This window comes from Castor canadensis, chromosome 11 (assembly GCF_047511655.1).
Source record: "Castor canadensis chromosome 11, mCasCan1.hap1v2, whole genome shotgun sequence".
NCBI classification, from domain to species: Eukaryota; Metazoa; Chordata; class Mammalia; order Rodentia; family Castoridae; genus Castor; species Castor canadensis.
The window spans coordinates 59,336,839-59,351,177 of NC_133396.1; the positions used below are offsets into that span (position 1 = coordinate 59,336,839).

General features: G+C 47.7%; 2 protein-coding genes across 8 annotated transcripts in view; one reads left to right on the top strand and one right to left on the bottom strand.

The window, feature by feature from the left end:
* Myh10 (myosin heavy chain 10) overlaps positions 1-7,497 on the top strand; it is a 145,225-nt gene extending 137,728 nt beyond the window's left edge. For all 5 annotated transcript variants that reach the window (XM_074046880.1, XM_074046881.1, XM_074046878.1 and 2 more), the window contains 6 exons: positions 899-987; positions 1,828-1,951; positions 2,031-2,239; positions 3,456-3,564; positions 4,894-5,066; positions 5,847-7,497. In XM_074046880.1, coding sequence (XP_073902981.1) covers positions 899-987; positions 1,828-1,951; positions 2,031-2,239; positions 3,456-3,564; positions 4,894-5,066; positions 5,847-5,991 — 849 coding nt within the window. In that variant the 3' untranslated portion in view covers positions 5,992-7,497. The remainder of the gene's footprint in view (positions 1-898; positions 988-1,827; positions 1,952-2,030; positions 2,240-3,455; positions 3,565-4,893; positions 5,067-5,846) is intronic.
* A 5,292-nt stretch (positions 7,498-12,789) lies between these two features.
* Ndel1 (nudE neurodevelopment protein 1 like 1) overlaps positions 12,790-14,339 on the bottom strand; it is a 52,531-nt gene continuing 50,981 nt past the window's right edge. For all 3 annotated transcript variants that reach the window (XM_020175526.2, XM_020175525.2, XM_020175527.2), the window contains one exon: positions 12,790-13,999. In XM_020175526.2, the coding sequence (XP_020031115.1) occupies positions 13,909-13,999 (91 nt within the window). In that variant the 3' untranslated portion in view covers positions 12,790-13,908. The remainder of the gene's footprint in view (positions 14,000-14,339) is intronic.

Consider the following 14,339-nt stretch of genomic DNA (forward strand, 5'->3'; position numbering starts at 1 on the left):
CAGAAGAGGCAGGTGCCAACCTGGCTCTTGAACATCTTCAAGATGCACTCTTGTCAAATGTGGCATCTTCTGGTCGGGGAAAATGGTGGGAAGAGCCCCGGGCAGGGAGTCAGAAACCTGGCTTCCTGCTGCTGACTGTCCTTGAGACTGGTTGGGGAAAATGGTGGGAAGAGCCCTGGGCAGGGAGTCAGAAACCTGGCTTCCTGCTGCTGACTGTCCTTGAGTCTCTCCATCCATTTGGGACTTAGTTTCCTTATCCATAAAACAAGTGCTCAAGTTCAAAGGCTGCAAGCTCAGTCTTTACCCAGTTGGGGTAAGAAATGCACCCTTAACTGCTTTTGTGGCCAGTCATCTTTCTAAGAAAGCCCAGTCCTTGGAGAGTCTACTGCAGAGACCTAGCTCTCCAGTACCTGAGCCCCAGTGGCCATGCTCCAGTCACCTGCCCAGGGGAGCTAACTGCTTCCTTGACCTCCAACCAGTCTGTGTATGTTCTTGATCTCCAACTGGCTATGTGAAAGGTACTTCCAGACATAATGCAATAATTTCTTGTAGCTTAGGTTTCAGGGTAAAGTTTGTGCTGAGTTTATATTTAAAAACTCCCAACTTTCAAGGATGGTAGGAAAAGAGCCAACTCTTATATTGGAGGTGACAGCAAACCTTTACAAAGACTAGGCATTCCCCTGGGGTATGGTTTAAGGAGGTTGGCACCCCATGTCACCTGCTGGCCTTGAGTTTTCTTTAGCAAGCTTGCCAGTTTTACTTCTCACTGTAAATTGCAGTTTTCTGAGGTACAGAGGAATGATGGAGCAAGGTCACCACAGATCCAGGCAGTTATCAGATTTCAGGTGCCAGGGAACTGGAGTAGCCAAAGCCTAACTCAGAGTCTAACTCATTTCAGGAACTAGCCTCATCGGAACGTGCCCGCCGACACGCCGAGCAGGAGCGCGATGAGCTGGCTGATGAGGTTGCCAACAGCGCTTCTGGCAAGTGAGTCTCCTGGCAGCGGGCAGAAGGGGAGGTATCTACAAAGAGCAATGCCCACTCCATCCTCCCCACAGCCTATGGTTCTCTGCCTTCGGGCATGTGTACTAGGACAGAGGCTGAGGCTGTCACCTGTCATCTCAGACTCAGAAGTGGGCTTGCTCATACATTCCCAGTCTGGAAGGATGAACAAGAATTGCCCAGCCTGGACAGCCTCAGCCACCAGCCATCACATCCCCTGGGCCTCACAAGTCCTTACTTTCAAATTCATTGGTGGGATAAGTACATTCCTTCAATGGCAGCTTCCTTAGACATGAACTTTGTCTGAAGTCATTTTTCATTAAAAGCTATCTTTTTCCCTAAGTTGACTTCTCCACTTACCATATTAAGGATTCAGCTTGTACTTACCTGGTATGCCATGAGGAGCTGGAATCAGTGCACTGTGAAACCATTAGCGTTTAAGCAAGGGAATGCCGCATCTTGTTTGCATTGTGAGAGTTGACTATGGCTCTTGTCTGTGGAGGACAGGTGGAGAGGCATAGGAGGCAGCAGGGAGGTCACCAGAAGGCCACCAAGGTGGTCCAGGCACAAGATACTGGGGCCAGGACCAGGGAGGCAGAAATAGGCCGAGGCGAGAACTGGGTGAGAGGGTTAGAAATGTAAACAATGGGACCGTGGGTGGATTGGGAGACAAACACAGGAAAGAGAGGGATCGGGAGGGATACTCGGCAATAGCAGCAGGGTGGTGGAGGGAATACACACACGCACACACAACACCATCCCCCCCCACCCACCCATTTCCCTTGCTGCACTGTGTCAAGCTGCTGCCTCCCCCTTCCCCGCCAGGTCTGCTCTTCTGGATGAGAAGCGGCGTCTGGAGGCTCGGATCGCACAGCTGGAGGAGGAGCTAGAAGAGGAGCAGAGCAACATGGAGCTGCTCAACGACCGCTTCCGCAAGACGACACTGCAGGTGGCCATACAATGGCCTGCTCTCTGGAAGGGGCTGTGCCACCTCCTTGTGCAAGTGACCAAACCTCCTCCTCTTCCAGGTGGACACACTGAACACAGAGTTGGCGGCCGAGCGCAGTGCCGCCCAGAAGAGTGACAATGCGCGTCAGCAACTGGAGCGACAGAACAAGGAGCTGAAGGCCAAGCTTCAGGAGCTAGAGGGTGCCGTCAAGTCCAAGTTCAAGGCCACCATCTCAGCCCTGGAAGCCAAGATTGGGCAGTTAGAGGAGCAGCTTGAGCAGGAAGCCAAGTAAGGTTCTGGCAGCCCTCAACCAAAACTTGCTACTCTCTGCTGTAGATTGGGCCAGACTGTATGGACCACCACACAGATGGACACCTCACCCTCAGGGAGCTCCCTAGTACAGGGGAGATGACAGGGGCACACATGGCCATGACAGGAGATGGGAAGGCCAAAAGCCATGAAAGAAGTGCTGGCAGTGCTCAAAGGTTGGGAGGATAGATGGCCCCTGTGAGGTGTTAGGAAGACTAGGCTTTGCCTGCCAGCTCCTCCTGACCTCAGCTAGGGGTTGATCATTCTGCACCCCATAATTTCCTAGGCACCACCAGTTTCTTTCCGTACCCAGAGTTGACTTCCCAAGCTGGTAGTATTTAGCATTCTGTGAAATGCTACTTTGCTGACAGGGAAATGCAACAGGGAATAAAAGCTTCCCTTCCCCACAGGAAGCGATTGCTTGACAGTTTCCACTGTGCCATGTTGAAGCCTGGTGAGAACCATGAGGAGCGGCACAGTCCTGCTACGGCAGGCATCTTGCAGAGCTGTTAGAACCAAGCAGTGGCAGAGCTAGAGTCAGCCTTCAAATTCACATTCTTGTTGAACCCAGAAATGCAGGGCTAGTGCTCAGACCCAACCTCCTCCCAACCCAGCACCTGGTATGGACTTCCCACTCCTCTCTTACTGCTCCCCAGGCTGAAATAAAACAATTAGTTTTGCTTTTCTTATTAACATAATTTGCCCCTTCATCTGACCCTACTGTAACCCATTTTTGCCTAGTATTTAAGAAACAAAAGGACTTTCTCTCCTTCCATGGAGTCCTCCAATAAGTTACCTCTCCTTCACAGGACAGCACTCCCATGTAGAAACATGAGAATTTGCCTTCTAACCAATGGCAGGGGAGGATTGGTGGTTTATGTTTTATGTTGTTTTTCAGTGCTAGCTACAGCAGCTCCTACAATCATAGTGTTCTGAATTGAAATAATCGCTTAATAAATTGAGGTTTTTGTTTTCATCTTCTAGGCAAAAAGGTTAGGTGATTAAGGTTTATGTCTTCAAAGTCAGGCAAAGCCACACCTTGCCAGATATGCTGACACACATTACAATCCCAGCACTCTGAAGGCTGAGTCAGGAGGATGGCAAGTTCAAAGCCAGCCTGGGCTACAGTGAAATTCTGGGATATTATATATATATAATATCCCAGAATTTCAAAACTATGTGATTGCTTTCATAGGGAACGAGCAGCTGCCAACAAACTGGTCCGTCGTACAGAGAAGAAACTGAAAGAAATCTTCATGCAGGTTGAAGATGAGCGGCGACATGCAGATCAATATAAAGAGCAGGTAAGGGGCAAAGCCACGTGGGAAATGCTTTAGCAAGAGCCGATGAAAAATGAGCCAAATGGTACAAACTGGCAAAACCAGATGCTGTTGTTTCAGCTAACACACGCTGTCCTGTGTCCCACCAGGCACTCTGGTGCTGGAGTACAGGGGTGATAAACAGGGTTAGAGCCAGCAGCAAGGCTGTGAGGCGTGTGGCCGGACTGAGTGCTAAGGTTCCCATCTGTTTCCTCCTGTAGCCTATCTGCTTCGTGAGTGCAGAGACCTCCTTCCTGTTTCACTCCCGGTTCTCTCCCTGGTGCTTACTGAGCACAGTCAGCAGTCAGGCAGATGAATACAAAGTGAAAATAAACAAATTGTATGTGGAACTGAGTGCCCTTCCTTGCCCAGAGCCAGGCACCCTAACCCATGCAGCCTGGGCAGCTGCGCCCACCCTCCGGCCCTCCCCTCTGCTGCAATGAGTCCTGTTTTTGCATACACTAGGAAGGACTGTGGCTACGGCTGAGGACTCACTGCCATGGCCCAGACCCTCTCCCCTCCCCCACTTTGCTGCCCTACTCCAGTCAGTCTGGATGGGCATGAACTGCACCCACAGGGCAATGGCCAATATCTGCAAATTCTGGAGCGAAGGATCCAATGGGGAAGCTCCTAGTGCTTAGGCAGGTCTTCTCAGGGTGACTCTGCTTAAGTCTTGAGTGTGGTATGTGAAATGGCCACACTTCACAGGTGTGACAACACATGGTACAGCCTCCTGCAGTTGGCGACTGTCCACATTGTTGGCATTTCTGCATTTTGTAGGAATAGCGATTTCCTTTCACAATCCCCTAGGTTACTCATGGAAAGATATTAAATTAGGTCATCTAGGGCCAAGCGTAGTGGTGCACACATGTAATCTCAGCTGCATAGGAGGCAGAGACAGGAGGATCGAAGTCAGAGACCAGCCCCAGCAAGAGCAGATCCAATCTGAAAAACTAAAAGGACTGAGGTGTGGCTCAAGTGGTGGAGAGGCTGCCTAGCAAGCAGGAGGCCCTGAGTTCAATCCCCTGTACTGCCAAAAAGTAAATAAAACTAGGTCATTTTCCTACAGAAAACTCATGTGTAAAAACAGTCTTAGGTTTATTTTAACCTTCTGTTAACAGAGTTTGCTCTGTAGATACTGACCTTGCTGAGGGGCAAGGAGTGGTATATTAAAAAGCCTTACAGTGGTCCCCAAAGCACATGTGTGTGTTAACTGCATGCAGATGTGTGCATGCTCAACAAGGGCACGGCGCACAGCTGCAAAGAAGCAGACGTGGGATTCACTGTGCTTTGTCTCGGGTGTAACACCCCAAGATGGAGAAGGCCAATGCCAGGATGAAGCAGCTTAAACGCCAGCTGGAGGAAGCCGAAGAGGAAGCTACACGTGCCAATGCCTCTCGGCGTAAACTCCAGAGGGAACTAGATGATGCTACTGAAGCCAACGAGGGCCTGAGCCGAGAGGTCAGCACTCTTAAGAACCGGCTGAGGTGAGTGCTGGCAAGGATGGGGTGGGCTGGCAGGCTGAGGCTCGGGTTCAGTGTGGAAGCTCACGTGGATCCCTGTGCAGTGATCATTCTCTGGAATCACTGCATTCATGCACTGAACTTTGTAGTAGTGCTAGGTGAGAAGAGGGACAGGCCTACCACTTGGTGGACCAGTCTGATGGACTGCACAAGGCTGGAGACCATGGGCAAGTGCCTGTTCATGTCTGGGTGTCCATGGGGAGAGGTCACCCCAGGCTCTGTTCAAAAACAGGGCAGGAGTTTCTCAGAAGTGGCAGCATTGGCCCTTCTGGGCAGCTCCTCCTCTCCACCCCAGGAGGGGGGCGGAGCATGGAGGAGCTATAGCCAGACTTGCTCCCAGCAGTGTGAGCAACTGGTCATTGGGCACATTCAGTCCATGCCCTGCTTTTGTACTTAAAATACAAAGACAAATAATACACGACAGAGCCCCTGTGTGAAACAAAGCCTAAGGGCAGTGTCTGCTGTCTGGCCCCTTTGTAGGAAAAGTTCGGTTGGGAAGGGAGAACTCTGCCTTCATTCATCTCTGTCACAGTCTGATGTTGAATCAGGCCATCCCCAGGTCTCTGAGGACCTGCTTTGTGTTTACTGTGTTGGATGGGGAGATGTGGATTGGTAAAGCACAAAGCTTTTCCCCGGTGGTACCACCTATCAAGGCCATGTGTCCCAAAGCCTGGACGGAAATGCATCATTTGGGGTTGGGCACTCCAACACATTTACCCACGTTCCTGCTTTCTGCTTTCCCAGACGGGGTGGCCCAATCAGCTTTTCTTCAAGCCGATCTGGCCGGCGCCAGCTGCACATTGAGGGGGCTTCCCTGGAGCTGTCAGACGATGACACAGAAAGTAAGACCAGTGATGTCAATGAGACACAGCCACCCCAGTCAGAGTAGAGTCACCAGAAAGCAGAGGAGGCGATACAGTGGCTCACGCAGGAACTCACCCGAGGCCAGCCTGCCTGAGGCCTCCTACAGGTTTAGGAATCAGAAAGCTACGGGATTCCTTGGGAAAGATTAACTGTGTCTTAAGGCTTTCCAGCCTACACAGACTGTATCCTGCTTCAGATTAGGTACAATTGCTCCCCTTTTTATATATATACCTACACAAGACACACGCATATTAAACAGATTGTCTCATCGTTGCATCTATTTTCCATATATTCATCAAGAGACCATTTTATAATACATGTTAAGAAGAGAACCCTTTTTAAAACACAAACTCCAGACCCTTCCTTGCCAGTTGCTGGGTCGTGGGGGCAGCCCTGCCATGGTCGTTGCTCAGTCGCTCTGCATGCTCTGTCCTACAGACAGGTAACTTAGTTCTGTGTTCATGTGGCCTCGACTCCTTAGCCACATCCAGTCTTAGAACATTGTGGAACCTAGACTGCACTTGTATCTCTCATTTCCTTCAAATAATGATCACTATTTCAGTGAGTAAGCTGTGAAGGGGCTTTGGGAAGATCAGGAGGGTGGGCCAGACTGGGGGAAACAGCATGTACTTGGGGTTACCACACCATCTCCTATGGGATGGCCGTGCCTGTCGAGAGGTGGTGTCCCCGCATGTCATGTGAATGATCCTTGGCCAGGGCTATTTGTGCGTAGAAAGGGTAGTGGCCACGACACAGCTGAAACCATAGGGCAGCCATCACAGCAACTTCCAGATGGTCTCCTGACACATCTGGCTTGCCAGTGCCCTCCTCACTTCAAGAGCCAACAGCCGTGCGCCCCACGGGCTAGAGAAGGCCCTCCCTCACCAGCCAGTCCCTCATGCCAACCTTGCAAATTCAGCCACTGCTTTGAGCCCAAAACGGGAATACTGGTTCTGTGTCCGAGGCTTTTTCCACGTTTTTCAACAAGCTTTAGAGGACCTCAAAAACAGATGCCATCTGCCTGAATGTTGACATGACAGTGGGTGTGAATCTTCATTTTTCCTTTTCCCTTCCTCTGGACAGTGTTACAGTGCACACTTAGCATTGGTTTCTGGGTGATAGTTGAGCAAACTGACATTACAGAAAGTGCCTTAGACACTACAGTACTAAGACAATGTTAAATATATTATTTGCCTCTATAGCAATTTAATGTATTAAGTTTTGACTGTGCTTCATATCATGTACCTCTCTAGTCAAAGTAGTATTATAAACATTCAGTGACAATGAATCAGTGTTAATTATAAATCTTTGATCCTCTGCAATGTGCTTGAAAACACAAACCTTTTGGGTTAAAAGCTTTAACATCTGTTAGGAAGAATTTGTCATGTGGGTTTGGAATCTTTGATTTCCCCTCTGTATGAATTGTACTGGCTGTTGACCACCAGACACCTGACTGCAAATACCTTTTCTTGTATTCCCATATTTCTAGACAATGATTTTTGTAAGACAATAAATTTATTCATTATAGATATTTGCGCCTGCTCTGTTTACTTGGAGGAAAAAGCACCCGTTAAGAATAAACAGACCTCAATAAACAAGAATAATCATGTAAACATGGATTCTGTTTTCTCACCTTCTGTTCTGTTTCCCTTCTGTGGCCTGACTGGAGGGGGCCTAGCTACAGACTTGAACAGGGAGCCAGACTCAGTAGGTCTCCCAGCAACTGTCAAACAGGTAGTCCTGGCTCTCAGTCCATTCTCACTAGTTGCTCCTGGTGTGTAGATGCTTAGGGAGAGAAAGAGCTGAAGGTGAGCTGGAGGCCCGGTTATCAAGGGGCAATTTAGGAGGGCTTGGGCAGTGGCCAGCAAAGCTCATCACAGGACTAGAGAATTTTTTAAGGGTCCAAGAGTTTCGGGCTGTATTTCCCGACAGGATGCACATTGAAAATGCTTTGGGGAGGATTCAGTGCCCCTCTGCCCCCAGGGGCACCCTCTCCAGTGTGAGCCAACAAGGTCAGAGATGCTGATCTCTTACTCCACCATATTCCTGGGCGAGTCTGATCCGGTGAAAGCCTAGCCTCTCTTGGGAGAGGTGCATGTCTAGGCTTCTTGGCAGCAACACAGATGTGAGAAATGGACAAAAGAGCTCCCGCTTCCTGTGTCACATCACGGGAGAAGAAAGGTGGGTTTGAGGTCTCAGTGTTTTAGCCATGTCCTCACCCCTGCATCCAGCATCTCAGTCCAGGAGTTCAGGGACTTAGAAGCCTGGTCACTCAAAAAATTCTTTCCTATTGTCTGGCTTGACTGGTGTCCATGTCAGTTACCCAGCTACTCAGTTTGCCAAGAGAAACAATCTCCATGAATTGACTCCACAAAGACACCAACTAGAAGGAACCCTTCTTCACTGAAACCACCATTTTGCAGTCAAAGGAAAAGTAGTTCATAAAACCTCTTTTGGGTATTTAGATCACAAGAAGATGATTAGTGGCATATAGGCTTTGAGTATGCCAGAAAGTCAAGGAAGCCCCACCTCCCACCCAAAAGTGTGGTTCAGTGAGAGGAAGGACCCAGGCCAGAGGTTTAGATGAGAGGAGGCAGTGTCAGGCCTTTGCCTCAAGGTGCAAACCAAATACTCCAACAATGCTGTATCATAGGCACAGTTTTTTGTTTTTTTCTTTTCTTCCTTCTTCTTCCTCCCTCCTCCTCCTCCTCCTCCTCCTCCTCCTCTTCTTCTTCTTCTTCTTCTTCTTTCTTCTTTTAATGCAGACAGTCCAGGGGATTATTTTAAACTGCTCTGTAAGGCTAATGCCTATTTCTAGCTTGCTGGGCTGAGGGTGCTCTCTCAAAGTTCTTGTGTCAGAAAGACTCTAGAGCCCATCCCAATTTCTTCCTGTCACCAACTTTCCTCATCACTGGAAACCTCAGCTAAGATGAGTTATTGGTTGTTCTGGCCAGCGAGCCCTATGGTTCTGGTTTTCAGAGATGATGCTAACTAATTACAGTGCTGATATACTGTACACAGAAGAAGTGTGCACATGTCCTTCAACCCTACTCAAACTAGAAATTCATGTTTGATTCATTACAGCAGTGAGGTCTGCTGACTTTTTTTCAAGGTAGCCCAACAGGGGGCCCCATTCCAGCTGACGATGTCATGAAGCCATAATGTGACATAATCAGATTTAAACATTGGGTCTGACTGAAACATCCAGGCAGGGTGCTGCCTCCTCCAAATGTCCATTCTGAGTAGATTTTAAGATGCCCAAAATGCACCTCCCAATCACTGTCAGTAAATAGCAGCTGGGATGTGCTGTCATTGCCTGACTCCTTGGAAAAAAAATTCTGAAGCCAACAATGGACTATGCTTTTCAGGAGTGCCGTATCACTAATGCTCACTGTGGCACAGAGGATGACACTGTTTGGGAAAACACAGACAAGGACAACTCTGGGTCAAAATGTGATGTAGAATGTCAGATCTGAAGTTTTAGGAATCTCACCTTTCTTTTCCTTTTTGCATACAAATTAAGTGTGATAGGATGGAAATCTACCTGAACTGTGACAGGATATAAATATGTATGAAGAAGTCTAAAAGCTCTCAATAAATATTAAAGTCTAAACAATAAGCATTTTCATAGTTATTGGCACATTTTTCTTAATGGTTCAAAAATAAAGGTGTGTCTTGTAACTGCTGGTGTTTGAGACTCTATGAAATACACAGCACTCCTCATGAGGCCCGGTCTGGGGGCATCTAGGAGTCTATTTTAATATTTCCCCAAGTGTGACTGAGCTGGTTGTTGGGCAGATCAGTGAGCCACTGCCTTGTGCTACTGCTCAAAATCTTGGAACTTCAGGCCACCATGGCAATGATAGAAAATCAGTGCTATTACTTCAGCCCATTTTTTTTTTTAATGAATTTGGCCAACTTTAGAGAAAAATTTAGAACCCACAGTGAATATATCATGTCCTTTCTGTTTCACTTCGATTTTCTTTAAAAAAAATGATAAAGTTGCAATCAGCATGCTTCTGTTTTGTGTTCTCTGCACCTTGGTCATTTCCAATCTCTTTTGTTAGCATGGCTGCACAGTTACAGGCTGTGTGGTATGCATAATGTTAATAAGTCACCCTGACCATTTCCTGCCGTCAAGACATTGACATTTATTTTATCCTATTTATCCTCACTACCATGGGACATTATCCCAAAAGTAGATTTTATAGCTTATCCCGCTGCTAGGTTGATTCCAAAGGACAATACAGTGCAACCAGTGGTATAAAGCATACCGCTTCCCCTAAACTCTAGGTGACAGTGATATTAACATATGGACTTTTTTTTCTAATTAAAACCATCATTTTGAACCAAAACAAGGGCTTCCTAGCTCCATCCTTTACTGATGGAAATAGCAGGGCTCTAAGCCTCATTCATACTTCACTCATCCAACTGTTTCACAAAACGTGCCAGAAAACCTACTGCCCATGCCACCAGCTCACCACAGCAGCCGCCCACCTACCAAGCTGCCCACTGAAATCACGGTCCACACAGGATTTCAGATGTGCAGTCAGTGAGACCACACTCAAACATGACACCTAATGAGAAAACACAACTCTTCCGCCTCACCCCCACCCCCGCCGTGAAAATAAACTACTGCTCAGTGTGCACAACATTTGCCTCAGGGAACACTAGCAGAATTCCTGTGGGTGCAGACATCAGGACAGCCTGACCTCAAATTATAAAACAGCACAACCCCATTTGTTCCAAATTTACCTCTTCCTATGCACTCATTTATAAAGGAAATCTGTTACCATCATATTTACTCCATTGTGGATATTCCTTAAAATTAAAAAAAGACCTACTACGTTCCCATATATTACATCTTTAATATTCATGGGAACTTTTTCACATACAGTTCTTAAAGTCACATGAAAATTACTTACAAAGACGACCACTCCTTTCCTCTCCCCCTACTTTTAAGAAAAAAAATCAAGTGACATCTTTTTTTTTTTTTTTTTTAGGCCAAACTTGTGTTTTAAACTCACTTTATAACTTGTGAAGGGGCTTAGCTTAGCATCTTCTAAGCAAACAGTGAAGTCCACTGACTGCGTGGCCCACCCCACTTTCTGGCACATTCCCTCCAACAGCCAGACTGCCTGCCCTCGGTTTTCATCCAGGAGGAGGGCAAATTGACTGCAGGGTGCTCCCCACCTCACCAACTTCCCCAGAGGTGCCAACTTCCACTCAGCTCTCAGGGAATGCTAATGGGACAGCTTCTAAGAGGGAGAGTTAACATAGCCCAGAAGAGCAGGACATTGGAGAGAAGGAGGGCTGCAGAACAGGATTCCTCCTGCCACAAAATTGTGCTGGCCCCAGCTCATTGTTTTTCAGTCCTTCAAAATCTATACACCCAATCAGGGGCAACCTTTGTTATTGCTGTTTTATGGTACTAGAGTTTGAACTCTGAGCTTAGAGCTTGCTAGGCAGGAGTAACCTTTAGAGGCAAACTGAGTAGAATGTTCCTCCAGGTAGCAATTGCTCCTGCTCCAGGTGAGCAAGTACAAAGTAGCATCTTGAACCAAATCAACCAAACAGGAAGGTAAAGATAAGACATAGGGAGTCAACCAATGTCCTTTTTCAGGGCCATATGCCAAGAAGCTACTATAGTCATTTAAAAAAAAAGAGAAAAAAAACCTAAATGAAGGTCTCATGAAAAGAATGGTAAGAAGCTGCTTTCAAGGACATGACCTGTACTCCCCTGGACCCTGGACCAAAGCATAAATAGCATGAGCCCCTGCAGCCATGGCCCCTCCTCCAGCCATCAACTGATTGACTGGCAATCAACACAGCAGTCTAGATGAGATGAGCCCAGAGGTGCACAGCTGTCAAGGAATTAAGAGGGTCACTGGGGAGCCAGGGATGAGGACCTCGGGCTCCAGCCTCGGCCTTGCTTTTACCAGAGCAGTTTTACTTGTTATGTTTCAGATTTCCTGCTGAAACCTCTGATCCAATCCAATCCTCCAATGTCAGTTGGGCAAGAAGCTGAGAACTGCTACACTTAAGAGGATTTGCCACTCTGCCAGCATAACAGGACATGGCACACACTGTTGCACATGCTGCTTGGGGAGTTGGCTCCGGGAGCAATGAACAGCAGACATTCCTGCCCATATACTAACTGACAGACAGAAGAAATGTGTGGAAGTGTATCCTACTTAATGGTTCCTACTCACTTAGGAATCTGACTCACTTAATTTTCATTCATTCATTCTTTTAAAACTACAAAGCACGCAACTTGTTTATGCTGCTACACACAGGCTCTGTTCTAAATCTGATGCATTCATACAAACCCCTATTTTACCCATACCTCAAAGTGTCATCTGTTGTCTTGCTACCAAATGCCTGGTGCCTTTCTTCATTTGCTAGAAAAGAAATATGAAGAAAGAAGTCCACATCCATGTGGCCTCTAATCCCACACAACACTGGTCACACAAAGTTGTAGGCAGCTTAGCTGAAGGACCAGCTCCAGATCCATTCCAGGTGCTCCATGACCTGGAAACTCCCTCCTCCAAGACCTGGTACCTTCCCCAGATTTTTACCAGGGCCTGAGTCATTCCCAGGCTGCCCCTGGAAATCATACAAGCCTAGAAACCAGCACCAAGACTGGCATGAGCAACCCTGCTCAGTGCATAAGCCATCTGCCAAGGCCACCTGATTCTTCTCTTCCCATTCCACAGATGTCCATCTGCACACACCCCATACCCGAGAGCAGAAGATTGGAATGGGCTTTGTATGCTCCAGCTCCATCTCACATGATGGCAGGAACCCAAGAAAACAACCTCAATTCTTTTTTTCTGTGAAATTTATTGTTTCCACATTAAAAGATTTTCTTTCGGAGGGGAAGTATTTTGTTTTTAACCACATGATGATCCTATACAGCTGCCCAGAGAAGGACACCATCATAAATCATTAACATGCCATATGAGTTCTGAATAAATAAAAGCTACAAAGCCTAAGTTATATACAAGTATCTTAGGCAATAATGTTTACAAACCTATATACAATAAAACAAATGTAAACAGTAAGTGCAGCATGAGAGCAATCAAAGGATGTAAGGGACAACCACTTCTGGTCAGTACCCCTAGGAGCCAGCAGGCCAGCTCCCAGAATCAGACCCCTCAACCCTTCCTGATGCGCTGGATGGACCTTCAGAAGAGAAAACAAATGCTCTGAGGATGTCACTGAACTGAAGGCTGGCGAGGAGGTTGCCACCTGCCTCCCCTGAGTCTGAGGCACATGGAGGAGGCAGCACCAAGGCTCAGTCCTGGAGCCCTGGAAGCTCCTGCCGCCTGCAGCTCAGGCGGCATCTTGCTGCTTTGGGAGGCAAGTCTATGGAATGGAAACTACTTACATAAAATCATAAGGTGCGGACAGTATTCCCTAATTCAGTGACGTTCCTGACTCTTTTCCAGAAACAGGCCAAACTGTAGGGTCAAGTTTGGGGGTGAGACATGATTGTGAGCACTGACGATGCCTGGGTGAGAGCTTGGATGGGCACACACCAACCTGATTGGGGAAGAACTTCTAGAAGATCTGCAATGTCCTAAACACAACTAAATCCTATCAGCACAGCAGAGTAGGGGTATGAGGCAAGTGTGATGAACAGGTACTTCCGCATCCAGTGACCAAGTAATACACATATGTATCACCTTATGACCCACAAAAGTGCAATCATGTGAAACCAACGGCACTACGGCGAGAAGAGAAAATAGCCAATATTGATATCGCGCAGAGTCCTGGGGCTGGGCGGGGCCCAGCAGCCACCACTGCATGCAGCCTGCCCTCTGCCAACTGCGAGAAGGCAGACGGAGGGTCACAGGGCTGGGCCCAGGCACCGAAGGGCGAGGCGTGGGTGTCCTGGGCTGCTGGAGGAGGGCAGGGCCCCCACCTGGAGGCTGGGCACTCACACACTGAGAGGCAGCATACCAGGTGCTGAGGATGGGCGTGAGGAGCCCAGGCCAGGAGGAGGAGCTGGGTCGAAGCCGTTTACTGCCCTATGGAGGTGACCAGAGGAGAGAGAGGAAGGGAAAAAGAGAATGTCATTTAAAGTCACTCTACACACAATAAATTCATTTGCTTTCTGTAACTAGCCCTCTTCCTGGCCCACAGTAGGGTCCTGACTGCCGAGGGATGAATGGCTGCCCAGAAAGCATTGATGGATTACAGAATAGAGAATTTATAATCCTGGGGTACCAAGACCATGTACCTACCCCTTTTCTAGGCAACCTCATCACATGAGCCACTATAGCCACAGTCCTAATATTTTTCCCCATAGAACAGGTCTATCTGGTAAGAGGGAATTAGTTAAATAAGTAATTGTACGACAAAATAATG